Source organism: Drosophila busckii, chromosome 3R (assembly GCF_011750605.1).
Source record: "Drosophila busckii strain San Diego stock center, stock number 13000-0081.31 chromosome 3R, ASM1175060v1, whole genome shotgun sequence".
NCBI classification, from domain to species: Eukaryota; Metazoa; Arthropoda; class Insecta; order Diptera; family Drosophilidae; genus Drosophila; species Drosophila busckii.
Genome location: NC_046607.1, coordinates 5,817,939 through 5,830,558, shown reverse-complemented (window position 1 = coordinate 5,830,558; position 12,620 = coordinate 5,817,939). Strand labels below are relative to the sequence as shown.

Below are 12,620 nucleotides of genomic sequence, written 5' to 3'. Positions count from 1 at the left end.
TGACGTGGACGTAAAGCGCAGGCGTAAAGAATAACCAGCGAAAGAGTGGGTAAATTGAGAGAGTAACCAGCTCGAATCACAGCTGTCGCTGTGTCAGAAAAAAAAAGAGAGATAGAGAGAGAGCGTGCACTTGCAGATCTTACGCTTGGCCCAGACAGGCGGCTTAAGAAGTGTTACAAACTGACTCAGTGCCGCAGTAGAAAGAAAGTTTTCGTTGGTGCTGGCTGTGCTTAGCTGTGAACGCTGTTAACAAATAGAAATAAATATACACACAAACGGCAATAAAGAAATTGTTGTTGAAGAAGAAGAAGAGCAGCAGCAGCAGAGCGGCCTTTAGTCATTTTTTGATTGCAATTCCAGCGACGTGTGCGCAGTGAAGCGTCGTTCGCGTTGTTGTTGTTGTCGCCGCCGCTGCGTTGTTTAATTGAGCCCAACAACAGCACAAAAGTATCTCAAGTGTGTGATTGTGAAAGTTCCTGCCAACAAAAAAAACAAAAAAAAAAAAAATAGTAGACACAATGTATGTTAAACGAGCGTTTTTAGTGCTGGCGCTACTCTGCGCGCAGCCCTATGGCCATTTGGCTAGCGAGGATGAGTCGAACCCGCTGCTGGATATGGCTTCCATGTTCATTCAGGAAGCGCTGTCCAATCAGAATGGCGGTGGTGCAGCCGGTGGTGGCGGTGGCGCAGGCGCTGGCCTAGCGGGCGTGGCCTCTCTTGTGGGGAGCTTTATGCAGGCTAATGGCAAATCTGGCGGCGCAGCTGGCGGTGGCGCCATGCAAATCTTGTCTGGCTTGGGCAGTCTGTTGGCCAACAATGCGCGTGGCGGCAATGCTGCTGGCGGCGGCGGCGGTGGTGGCTTTGATCCATCCATCATAGGCAATGTGCTGGAGATGTTTACTCAAAGCGATGATGATGAGTCTGATGGCGCGCAGAAGCGCAGCAACTCCGGCGGCAGCGGCTCTGGCATTGGCTTGGACACCATTTTGCAGGTGGCCTCGGCTTTTATGAACACACAGGGAGGCGGTGAGAAAACTGCAACGACTACGCATCATCAACAAAAGCGCGCCACAGAGCAGGAGCCAGAAACGGAGAATGGGTTCATGAATCTGTTGCCATTGATAATGCAGGCTGTTAGTTCTTTTGCTGGTCCCGAGGGTCAGCACACACAGGAGCGCCACAAGAGTCATGCCTGGGTGTTGCCGCCCTTCTTGGAGCACATTCATGTGCTGTGGGATCATTTCTCCAACTCGGAGCTGGCTGATGCACTCTATGAAAAATCAGGTGTTAACAAGATCATGAAGGTAAGTTGATATAAGCGAAAATTGAATTAAACAAAAACGCCTTACTTAAACTATTCTTATATATTTGTTAATATTTTTAATAGGGATTCAAGGGACGCGATGGCAAAGTGGACTATGACAAGCTCTTCGAGTCGCTGAACAATCAATCCTTCCGTCGTCGGTGGATTAAGTCCGCCACACTATATCTAGCCGATTGGGCCAGCTACTTTGCTAATCCCGAGAACTATCTAAGGTGAGTCCAAAGCAAAACACATATAAGTACATATAAGAGCGTAAATGGGTTCATTTACCCACGTAACTCAGGTGAGGATGTGGATGTGGATGTGCATTGCGTGGTCACGATTTGCTTGCTTAACGGTTTGTGACAGTTTAGCACCTACCCGTGATACTAAAGCGTTTAATCGTAATACAATTGCGAGTGCATGGCTGGCCAGCTGGCTCTAAAGAGTTACCGTTACGCTAGCTACGCTACCTGTTTGGCCATCGAACATGTTTGAAGCCAGGCTACGTTTACCTTTTGACACACTTTTTTTTGGTGTGTATGTATTCGTGTGTATGTGTGTGTGTTGACGCTTTTTAGAACATGACTGTTAATCGTAGTGGTCAACAAAAGCAGACCAAGTCCAACTCCAATTTCAATACGAATTCCAGACGATTTGGGGCTGGGCTTAAACCGTAGCTGTTCGTATCTCTTCGCTACAGTTACAAAGTCGCGTTGGCAGCTTAAAAATAAATAAACAAAACAAGCTGCGAAGAGCCAGAACGCTTCATTAAGAGCCAAATAACCGGTTTGTTAAGGAAGTATGCCAAAGGCAAAGCCCAAGTACAATATTTCATGCCGTTTTTTCAGACTATTTGGGTCAAGATACATAAATATATACTCAAGCTAAAATTGCTTGAGTTTGGCAAGCGCCGCTCCAAGCAATAGAAAAATAATAGAGAAGAGAAAAAAATACTTCCACTTTCTAAGCGCGCCCTTTCACTTGCCTTTGCCATTGCTGCGTCATTGTAAACAAAGTTTAAAAAAAAAATTACTATTATTATTCTGGACAACAATAACTCATCATCATCTTGAATGCGCTTTTTCCGTAGATATTTCCAGACAGCACAGATCATGTTTAATGGCCTTTTGAAGAGTCAAGGTTATCCCAGACAAACTCACTTCGATCCAGCACGCCCAAGCGAGACAATTTCCAATCTATTGGACCACGTTGCCAAACACCATTTGAATGTGAAAATCGATTCGCGTCAGTACGTTAAACCAGCTGTTGGCTACGCTAAGGAACTGCTTAAACTGGGCCAAGCACGTGGCCTGCTGCAGTTCAATGCCACTGAGATCAGTGATAGATTAACGGATACACTAAATCTGGAGGTAAGCATGAAGAGCTCTAGGAATTTGGCTGCTTGGCTTGGCTTGGCAGCAATTAACACATACAATACACAACTGGCACAAATTAAATTAATTACGATTTTCTCTTCTATTTCTATTTGTATTTCTGTTACTGTTTTTTGTTTTGCTCGCTTGTGAACAGGTTATCGAACCGGTGCTAAAAGTACATCGCGCCTACAGATACATCTCGAAGACACCGCAATGCGATCGGTATGTGCTCTGCCAGCTAAATGCAGCTGCTTTGGAGCAACAAGAGCAACAGCAGCAGCAGCAGCAATCGATACAGAGAAACTCAGCAACGTCGGCTGGCGGCTTGATGGCCGGCGTTAGTCCGAAAATTGTTAAGATCGGTAGCATGGGTGCAGCGATCTTCATTAGCACTGAAACCGGTACACCATTCTGGACGCTATTTGGTGTAATCAATGCGCCATATAATTGCGAGGTGAGTCTAGCAATCTGGCATCCGTTTAACCGCATATCTCAATCTAATTGTAACCGTTATAAACAAACAAAAAAAAAAATATAGACAAAATTCCCAGTTGACTGCAATGGCTTCCATGAGGGCGAGGCTAAGGTGACCACGGAATATATTCACAACGAATTGTAGTTGCGCATATCCAAGCCCCAAACTAGCGATGACTGTTAAGTGTGCTCATTTAAGACGATTTAGCTGTAATTGAAATAAAGATTTCATTGTGTACATAGTATTACGAATTGCAATAAACTTTTAATATAAATTGAGTCATTTTTGAATTTTGAACTGCTCATTAAAGAGTGCAACAACGAATTCTTTCATTTGTTTAAGCAAATCTTGAATAAAATAAATATTTCTTAAGGCTATTGCACTTGGCAAACGCCAGCAACAATTGCCGTTAGCCGGTTTTGGCAAATGGCAAATATTGTTTACTGCTTAAGACAAGTTCAACTTGCGGAAAAGCACTCTAAGCTGTGTGTAGTAGTCATTTCCCGTTAGAGTCACTTTCACCACACGCTTGGGCTCACTTTCCACTTGGAGTCGATGCCAGAGTTAGCGTCAGTCGACTGCAGTCAGTGCAGCAGCATCAACATCAACGCCGACGTTCCAAACAAACAACGCCATGCAGCTAACTTATCGGGAACTCGATGCGGATATTGTGCGGCGCACCAATGCAATATTTCCCGTCCAGGATTGCTTTGTGGAGGTGCTGCCGGATCAGCTGATCATTCCACGTAAATTTGTCGAGCTGGGCGAGTCTATACGTCGACTGCCTGTCTACGAAGACGATGTCTGGATGGTGTCGTATCCACGCACTGGCTCGACGTGGGCACAAGAAATGGTCTGGCTGCTGGGTCATAAGCTAGACTATGAGGCAGCCAAACAGCCGCTGGGAATGCGTTCACCCATGATTGAGTTGTCAGCTTTGTTTAGCACGGATCACCATCAGTGGGTGGCGGAGTCATTTGGCAATACAGTGGACCTGGTGCGTAATTTGCCACATCCACGCTATGCACGATCGCATCTCTCCTGGCAGTTGTTGCCCGAGCAATTCGATAGTGTCAAGCCGAAAATTGTGTATACGGCGCGTAATCCCAAGGATCTGTGTGTTTCCTACTATCACTATTGCACGCTGTTGCATAACATTACTGGTGACTTTGATCAATTTGTGGACTTATTCCTTAGCGGCCACACGCCCATGGGCTCGTATTGGAAGCATGTATTGCCATTCTGGAAACGCAGCTTTGATGACAATGTACTTTTTATCAAATATGAAGACATGATACACGATCTGCCTGCTGTAGTGCGTCGTTGCGCTAATTTCTTAAATGTCTCCGATTTAATCAATGAAAGGAGTATGCAGCGAATTTGTGAGCATCTCAAATTCGACAGCATGCAGAGCAATCAGGCCATAAACTTGGAGAAGATTCTACCACAAGGGGAAACAAAGTTTATACGTAATGGTAAAATTGGCGACTGGCAAAATCATATGACTGATGAAATGTCTGCACGATTTGATGCGTGGAGTGAAGATCATTTGCGTGGCAGTGGCTTAAAATTCGATTATGAATAGATTGTAAAGCCATTTCATGCACTCTTTATATTAATTAACTATTAATAAATATTATTTGTATTCCCATTTATATGACTTTTGAAAAAACAAACTTGTAATAAATACAAATTTAAAAATTAGCGGCTGTTCAATATAAGATTAAAATTTAAAATTAGCGTTGCCAGACATGTAAAGTTTGCGTTGCCAACCATTTGCGTTGTTAGTTTACTGTTAACATTTTCTGTTAACTCTTTGTGTCTGTTAGTTTTTGTTCCACTGTAAAGTATCTAAATAGGAAAGTAACTTTGTTGTTATTGTTTTGTCTGACTTTTGTAAACTCCTACGTTAGTACGCTTATTATAAAATGGGTCTAAAAGGCTGCGAGGTGCAACTGGACAATCCATGGAATACATACTATGCTGGGCAAACAATAAATGGACAAGCTAACTTTACTTTCGATTCGCCAAAGAAAGTTCGAGGTAACAACAATAAATAAATATTATATTTAAACACACATGCATACTATACGTCTATGAATTGGTGCGTATAGACTTGAAGCTGCGCCCGTATTACTCATAGGTATGACGGAATGTCAATGGAATTCTATACTATAATTGAATATGAATATGTAAAAAAAAGCCGGCATCAATTAATGGTGAAGGTAGTAAGTAAGGTTTGGCATAAATTTATGTGGAATTCTTTAAATATTTTGAACAAGGCCCACTTGTAAGGGGGGACTGCGATATGATGCTGATGGCGATGATGTCATCTACTAGAAACTTAACATGCGTCGCAGCAGTGTGTTATTTATAGCTACCGGGCAGCAGAGAAGCGGCGACCTCAAATTGTTGTTTCTCAACAAACAAAATACTCACACACCACTTGTTTGTTACACTATCATTCAAGGCATTATCATACGTTTCTTGGGCGAGGCTAACACGGAGTGGACGGAGGAGCGCAACGTAACGACAAGCGAGGGTAAGACTGAGAACGAGATTACAAATCTGAAGGGACATGAGGAATACTTTAAGATCCAGTACTATTTACTTGGTGGAAAGAACAGTAAGTGATAAACAAATAATAAAATATTAACTTCACCAACTTTCTAACATTGTAGGTTCGGAAACTGAGCTTCCACCTGGCACTCACACGTACCCATTCACGTGTGCCTTGCCGCCCACTTTACCTTCATCATTTGAGGGCGAGTTCGGGCATGTGCGCTATACAATTAAAGTAACATTAGATCGGCCTTGGAAGTTCGATCAGGATATGAAAATGGCTTTTACGGTTATTGCGCCTGTTGACTTGAATCTCAATCCACGTGTTAAAGAACCATCCAAGCTCGAGTTGGAAAAAGCTTTTTGTTGTTTTTGCTGCCGTTCTGGGCCGCTAGCTGTCATAACAAGACTACCTCAGACTGGTTATGTGTCGGGACAAACGTTGCCCATAACTTGTGAGGTGGACAACTCCAGTAATGTGAATCTAACGGCTGTCAAGTTCGAGTTGAGAAAACTTGTTACTTTTCATACGAATCAACCCCGTAGTGAAAAGCGCGAGACCAAAGTAATTATTGCCCAGCTCAGCGTTGGGCCTGTAAACGGCGGAGACTCTCACACATATACACAACAAATGGAGATACCAGCACTGCCACCAACCAATCTGCTCAATTGTGGCATAATAGCATTAGATTATGATTTGCATGTAGAGTGCGATGTCAGCGGACCGCACAGAAATTTAACCGGCAAAATACCAATTACATTGGGCACCATTCCATTGGCGTCGCTGAGACCACAGGCAGAAGATCCTTCATTAGCACCTACACAGCCTGTAAGTCCAGCAAGCGCATCCGGAGATGCTAACTTGGGCGGGGCTCTTGGATGGAATGTGGCTGATAGTGCTGGTGGTGCACTTTATCCCAATATACGTAAGTGCAATTATTTTGTATTGCAATGAAGGTTGAATTAATTGGTTCATGTTTTCTTGCAGCTCCACCGCAGTTTGTAGAAACTGAATATCGAGGTGCTATTGCCGGCAAAGATGATAATGAGCACACACAAATTATTGGAGACAACACCTTTGCACCGCGCTATCCAACATTTCAGTTTAACAACGCTACGGCCCCGCCAAAAAGCCCTTAAATTCATGTTTTAAATATACACAATTTGAAAAGTATTTCAAAGTGTAAGTTCATTCATTTATCTCTATTTGCGGTTTTTTAATTTCGCATTTATCTCTAAGCTTTCCGTCCAGTTGAAAGCAAACATGTTATTACGCACAAAAAGCAATGTTAGTCAATTTTGTAATCTCAATTAAACTCAATAAACGATTATATATTTTTCTCAAAGACAAATAATTACCTACGAGTTTTTTTTAGAGTACTACTACATAAAATGTATTTGCCGTGGAATCACTGGAGTGATCAAATTTTTTAACATAAAACAATTACCATAATTAAGAAAAAGACTACTTATATAGGTTAATTATTAAATTTATAGTTTTGTTAACTCTTGTACATATTAAAAACTTATATTTTTTAACTACATCTAGGTTTTTGCTGAGCTAGTTTCTTGCATTCTTCTCTTAATTTCCTTCCTTCTTCTCGCCTTCGTGCACGTTCGTCGAGTACTCCGCAACAATCATCATCGCCAGCATCTAATTTTTTCTTTGGCCTCTCTTGCATGGTTAACTTGACTGAATTTTCTGCCTGTTTTCCTTTTGAATTACACTTCCTTTTTTCAGCTAGTCTTTTGCATTGTTTCATCAGATTAGACTTCTTTTGAGATAATTTTTTACATTGTTTTTTTAACGTTTCAAGCGTTTGCAACTCCGCCAATTTTCTTTTAGCTAAAATTTTGCATTGATCTTTTAAGTTCTCCTTTATACTAGAATCTTTTGATTTACATTTGCTTTCTTTAGCCAGCTTCTTGCATTGCTCTCTTAATTTCTTTTCCTTTTCAGCTTCAGCCAATTTTTTGCATTGCTTTCTTAATTTCTTTTCCTTTTCAGCTTCTGCGTTCTTCGATCTTTTAGGCTTACATTTCTCAGCTTCAGCCAGTTTTTTGCATTTCTGTCTTAATTTCTTTTCTTTCTCTTTCTTAGCATTCTCTTGACACTGTTTCTTTAAATTTTGTTGTTTACCATTTCCTTTGCTTTTCCCAGCATCAGCCTTTTTCTTGCATTTCTCCGCTTCGGCCATTTTCTTGCATTCCGCTCTTAATTTCTTTTCCTTCTCAGCATCTGCCATTTTCTTGCATTGCTGCTTTGCTTTCTCTTCTTTTCCTTCACCTTTTCCTTTATTCTTTGATTTTTTTGGCTTACATTTCTCTGCTTCAGCCAATTTCTTGCATTGCTCTCTTAATTTCTTTTCCTTTTCAGCTTCAGCCATTTTCTTGCATTTTTCTGCTTCAGTCATTTTCTTGCATTGTTCTCTTAACTTATTTTCTTTTTCTTTCGCAGCTTGATCTTTACACTGTTTCTTCAACTGCTGTTGCTTACATGCAGCGTCGCTCTTCTTTCCTTTGCCTTTGCCCTTCTTCCCTTTTCCTTTACATTTCTCAGCTGCAGCCATTTTTTTGCATTTTTCTGCTTCAGCCATTTTCTTGCATTGTTTCTTAAGACTTATTTCTTTTCTTAATCGCAAGCTATGAGCTTTTACACTGTTTCGGTCAACTGCTGGTGGTATTTCTTCTTACATGCAGCGTCGCTCTTCTTTCCTTTGCCTTTGCCTTTCTTCCCTTTTCCTTTACATTTCTCAGCTGCTGCCATTTTCTTGCATTTTTCGGCTTCAGCCATTTTCTTGCATTGCTCTCTTAATTTCTTTTCTTTTTCTTTCGCAGCTTGTTTTTGACACTGTTTCCTCAACTGCTGCTGCTTACACGCGGCGTCACCTTTCTTTCCTTTCCCTTTGCCTTTGACCTTTCCCTTGCCTTTCTTTCCTTTTCCTTTACATTTCTCAGCTGCAGCCATTTTCTTGCATTTCTCAGCTGCAGCCATTTTCTTGCATTGTTCTCTTAACTTATTTTCTTTTTCTTTCGCAGCTTGATCTTTACACTGTTTCTTCAACTGCTGTTGCTTACATGCAGCGTCGCTCTTCTTTCCTTTGCCTTTGCCTTTCTTCCCTTTTCCTTTACATTTCTCAGCTGCTGCCATTTTCTTGCATTTTTCTGCTTCGGCCATTTTCTTGCATTGCGCTCGTAATATCTTTTCCTTTTCTTGCTGTGCAAGCTTCTTACACTGCATTAACAACTTTCGCTTTCCACATGGATCTTTAGACTTGTCCTTTATTCCACTACCTTTGCCTTTCTTATCTTTGCTCTTACATTTCTCAGCTGCAGCCATTTTCTTGCATTTTTCTGCTTCAGCCATTTTCTTGCATTGTTCTCTTAACTTATTTTCTTTTTCTTTCGCAGCTTGATCTTTACACTGTTTCTTCAACTGCTGTTGCTTACATGCAGCGTCACTCTTCTTTCCTTTGCCTTTGCCTTTCTTGCCTTTTCCTTTACATTTCTCAGCTGCTGCCATTTTCTTGCATTTTTCGGCTTCAGCCATTTTCTTGCATTGCTCTCTTAATTTCTTTTCTTTTTCTTTCGCAGCTTGTTCTTGACACTGTTTCCTCAACTGGTGCTGCTTGCACGCGGCGTCACCTTTCTTTCCTTTACCTTTGCCTTTGGCCTTTCCCTTGCCTTTCTTTCCTTTTCCTTTACATTTCTCAGCAGCAGCCATTTTCTTGCATTTCTCAGCTGCAGCCATTTTCTTGCATTGTTCTCTTAACTTATTTTCTTTTTCTTTCGCAGCTTGATCTTGACACTGTTTCTTTAACTTTCCTTTACCTTTGCCTTTGCCCTTGGCCTTTCCTTTGCCTTTCTTTCCTTTTCCTTTACATTTCTCAGCTGCAGCCATTTTCTTGCATTTTTCTGCTTCAGCCATTTTCTTGCATTGCTTTCTTAATTTCTTTTCTTTCTCTTTCTTAGCTTGTTCCTGACACTGTTTCTTCAGCTGTTGCTTTTTATTCTTTTTTCCTTTTTTAGCCTTACACCCTTTTTTAGAGCTAGTTTTTTTCCCTTTTGCCGCACATTTATAATTACGCTTTTGCTGGCAATTAATATCAGACTTTTGTGGCATTTGATCGATTTCGATCAGTTTTCGTTTCTCCTCATGCAGTAATTTTTTGCAAGCTTTTTTTAGTTGCTTGGCTAATTTTTTGCATTCATTCTCGAGAATGTCTCTTTTGCTAAGAAGGCATTCCTTATCTGTTTCATTGCTGATGTCACGAGGCAGATGTTTTGATCCTGCTGCATTATTGGTTGATTCTATTTTAGAGTTTTTAATAAATTTAGCAAGATAATTAAAACGGGGATCAAAACACTTACTTTTCAGAGGAGCTACACCTTTACTATTTTTTTGCAAAATACTTAAATTATCTGTAATGTTTAACTGCACTATACGATTGCATAGAAGTGATCTTAATCTGAAGGTGATTATTGGTTGCATCCAACAATTACATGCGCGTATGTACGCTTGAGTATTTTTACTTAATGTTAATGCGGTACGCCCAAACATTGTAACCAAACTATTTTACCGGTTTTTGTTCTGAATTTTTTTTTCTAAATTTTTTTCTAAATTTTTTTTTTTTTTTACTTTAAATTTTGAAAAGGTCTAAACATGGGGAGATCGAAAAAAAAGTGCCGGTCAAAAGCATTTGATAATTTGAAGTATGCTTTTCTATGAAAACTTTAACCCAGCATATTTGATTTACTAAACAGCACGCATTGTATTGACCTTAGATTTTGAACGCAGATTCTATGTTTGCAGAGAAACTATATTTATAAAATACATAGCTTTTTGCATGACTTCGTTTGGACCGTTTAAAAGATAAAATTAGAAATATTTTTTAAAAAAATTTATTTATATCTTAATAAAATATGCTGGTAATTATTAAAATTTCTATACACACAAACTAAATGCAAATTTCATTCTTTGAATTTATTCGAACGTCCTGATGTTCATCCATTGTTTTCGAAATTTCCTCTATAGAGACCATTATTTCTGAAAATATGTAACATCAATTTGGTGGCAATCAAATAGGCAGCTTATTAAACTGTCAAAATTGATTGTTTTTATTGAATTATATTTATACGTACCAATGGCTTGCATATTCAGCAAATTCTGTTTATTCATACAATATATTTATTGCTTTATTTTCTACTCTTACATTAATTCTGTGGCTACTTTTTGATCGTAGTACTACTGAACTATTTTTCTGTTTTCTGGAAACATTACGTAACATGCTATTGCGCATTCCGGATTCTGCACATGAACGCTTCAGTTCTCTTCAGCCTTTACTTCTTACCTTTCTTACATTTCTCAGCTTCAGCCATTTTTTTACATTGCGCCGCTGCTTTCTTTTTCTTTTCAGCAGCGGCCAGTTTCTTGCATTTTGCCGCAGCTTTTTTTGCTTTATCTTTCTTGGCTAGAGCTTGACACTGTTTCTTCAACTTATCTTGTTTACTGCCGCCACATTTATTTCCTTTTCCTTTGCCTTTACCTTTGCCCTTGCCTTTTCCCTTTCCTTTGGATTTCTTAGATTTGCATTTGGCAGCTTCAGCCATTTTCTTGCATCGCGCCTTGAGCTTCTTTTGCTTTTCAGCAGCGGCCAGTTTCTTGCATTTTGCCGCAGCTTTTTTTGCTTTATCTTTCTTGGCTAGAGCTTGACACTGTTTCTTCAACTTATCTTGTTTACTGCCGCCACATTTATTTCCTTTTCCTTTGCCTTTACCTTTACCCTTGCCCTTGCCTTTGCCCTTGCCTTTGCCTTTGCATTTCTTAGCTGCAGCCAATTTCTTGCATTGTGCTTTTAACTTCTTTTGCTTCTCAGCATCAGCCAATTTTTTACATTTCGCCGCTGCTTTCTTTTTCTTTTCAGCATTAGCCAATTTCTTGCATTTATCTTTCTGGGCTAGAGCTTTGCACTGTTTCTTCAACTTATCTTGTTTACTGCCGCCACATTTCTTTCCTTTTCCTTTGCCTTTACCCTTGCCTTTTCCTTTGCCCTTGCCTTTGCCTTTGCATTTCTCAGCTGCAGCCATTTTCTTGCATTGAGCTTTTAACTTCTTTTGCTTCTCAGCATCAGCCATTTTCTTGCATTTTGCCTTTTCTTTCTTTGCTTTATCTTTCTTGGCTAGAGCCTGGCATTGCTTTTTAAGGGCGTCCTTGCCCTTTTTCTTTCCTTTGCAACCTTTTTTCGAGCCACCTTTTTTTCCCTTTGCCCCACATTTAGATCCACCTTTTCCCTTGCAAGTAATCTCAGTTTGTTTTTGTGGCTTTTGTTCATCTTCCATCTGCTTACGCTTTTTCTCTTCCAGCAATCTTTTACAGGCTCTTTTAAGTTGTCTAGCCAATTGTATGCACTGATTTTCAATAATGTCTACTTTGCTTGCAATGTATTTCTCCCCTTCATAAGGATCCGCAGCACTTTTAAGGCCAGCAGAAGGCTGAATCAATCCTGAAGCTTTACTAACTGAATCTATGATGTTTAGAACCTTTACCAATGCACTTGAAATTGAAATAGACCATTGAAGATACTTACTTTCCGGTACAACTTTCTGTAAAACACTTAGATTGTCCGTCATGTTCATCTGTACAATTTGGTTGCATAAAAGCGATCTAAATCTAAAGTTGATCATAGGTTGCATACAACAATTACATGCACGTATGTGTGCATGTGTGTTTTTACACAACATTACTGCGGAACGCCGAAACATTTTGAAACAAAAAAAAAGTACTTAATTTATGCTGTATTCTTTTTATTAATTTTTTGTATAACTAATAATTTTGAAGAGGTCCAAACAAGGGAAAGTTCGAAAAAAATGTGAAGTTTAATAGCATCTGTAAAATATACCT

At 40.0% G+C, this 12,620-nt stretch overlaps 5 protein-coding genes across 5 annotated transcripts; 3 read left to right on the top strand and 2 right to left on the bottom strand.

Moving 5' to 3' along the window:
* Window positions 1–203: 203 nt before the first annotated feature.
* Window positions 204–3,410, top strand: LOC108601922. The gene is made up of 5 exons (XM_017989899.1): window positions 204–1,304; window positions 1,388–1,536; window positions 2,397–2,676; window positions 2,837–3,136; window positions 3,221–3,410. The coding sequence occupies exons 1-5, from the start codon at window positions 519–521 to the stop codon at window positions 3,299–3,301; spliced, it is 1,596 nt and encodes a 531-aa protein (XP_017845388.1). The 5' UTR covers window positions 204–518; the 3' UTR covers window positions 3,302–3,410.
* Window positions 3,411–3,791: 381 nt separating this feature from the next.
* On the top strand, window positions 3,792–4,742 carry LOC108601551 (luciferin sulfotransferase). The gene has a single exon (XM_017989450.1). The coding sequence runs from the start codon at window positions 3,792–3,794 to the stop codon at window positions 4,740–4,742; it is 951 nt and encodes a 316-aa protein (XP_017844939.1).
* Window positions 4,743–5,014: 272 nt separating this feature from the next.
* Window positions 5,015–7,066, top strand: LOC108602100 (arrestin domain-containing protein 17). Its single transcript, XM_017990124.1, has 4 exons — window positions 5,015–5,200; window positions 5,628–5,783; window positions 5,839–6,645; window positions 6,708–7,066. The coding sequence occupies exons 1-4, from the start codon at window positions 5,086–5,088 to the stop codon at window positions 6,857–6,859; spliced, it is 1,230 nt and encodes a 409-aa protein (XP_017845613.1). The 5' UTR covers window positions 5,015–5,085; the 3' UTR covers window positions 6,860–7,066.
* A 1,437-nt stretch (window positions 7,067–8,503) lies between these two features.
* On the bottom strand, window positions 8,504–10,336 carry LOC108604269 (axoneme-associated protein mst101(2)-like). The gene is given in 3 exon segments (XM_017993664.2): window positions 8,504–8,663; window positions 8,665–10,030; window positions 10,091–10,336. Coding segments are annotated over 3 exon segments (1,641 nt in total). The 5' UTR covers window positions 10,281–10,336; the 3' UTR covers window positions 8,504–8,578.
* A 525-nt stretch (window positions 10,337–10,861) lies between these two features.
* LOC108602036 (axoneme-associated protein mst101(2)) lies at window positions 10,862–12,528 on the bottom strand. Its single transcript, XM_017990044.2, has 2 exons — window positions 12,307–12,528; window positions 10,862–12,243 (listed from the first exon to the last, which is right to left on the bottom strand). Exons 1-2 carry the CDS (start codon window positions 12,479–12,481, stop codon window positions 11,060–11,062), a joined length of 1,359 nt encoding a protein of 452 aa, XP_017845533.2. The 5' UTR covers window positions 12,482–12,528; the 3' UTR covers window positions 10,862–11,059.
* Between the last annotated feature and the right edge of the window lie 92 nt (window positions 12,529–12,620).

Coding starts and splice junctions, on each gene's coding strand:
- LOC108601922 (XM_017989899.1), top strand. CDS start 519: ATGTATGTTAAACGAGCGTTTTTAGTGCTGGCGCTACTCTGCGCGCAG. Junction 1,305..1,387: donor GTGTTAACAAGATCATGAAG/GTAAGTTGATAT, acceptor TATTTTTAATAG/GGATTCAAGGGACGCGATGG. Junction 2,677..2,836: donor CGGATACACTAAATCTGGAG/GTAAGCATGAAG, acceptor GCTTGTGAACAG/GTTATCGAACCGGTGCTAAA.
- LOC108601551 (XM_017989450.1), top strand. CDS start 3,792: ATGCAGCTAACTTATCGGGAACTCGATGCGGATATTGTGCGGCGCACC.
- LOC108602100 (XM_017990124.1), top strand. CDS start 5,086: ATGGGTCTAAAAGGCTGCGAGGTGCAACTGGACAATCCATGGAATACA. Junction 5,784..5,838: donor TTTACTTGGTGGAAAGAACA/GTAAGTGATAAA, acceptor CTAACATTGTAG/GTTCGGAAACTGAGCTTCCA. Junction 6,646..6,707: donor TGCACTTTATCCCAATATAC/GTAAGTGCAATT, acceptor GTTTTCTTGCAG/CTCCACCGCAGTTTGTAGAA.
- LOC108602036 (XM_017990044.2), bottom strand. CDS start 12,481: ATGTTTCGGCGTTCCGCAGTAATGTTGTGTAAAAACACACATGCACAC. Junction 12,244..12,306: donor ACAGAAAGTTGTACCGGAAA/GTAAGTATCTTC, acceptor TAAACATCATAG/ATTCAGTTAGTAAAGCTTCA.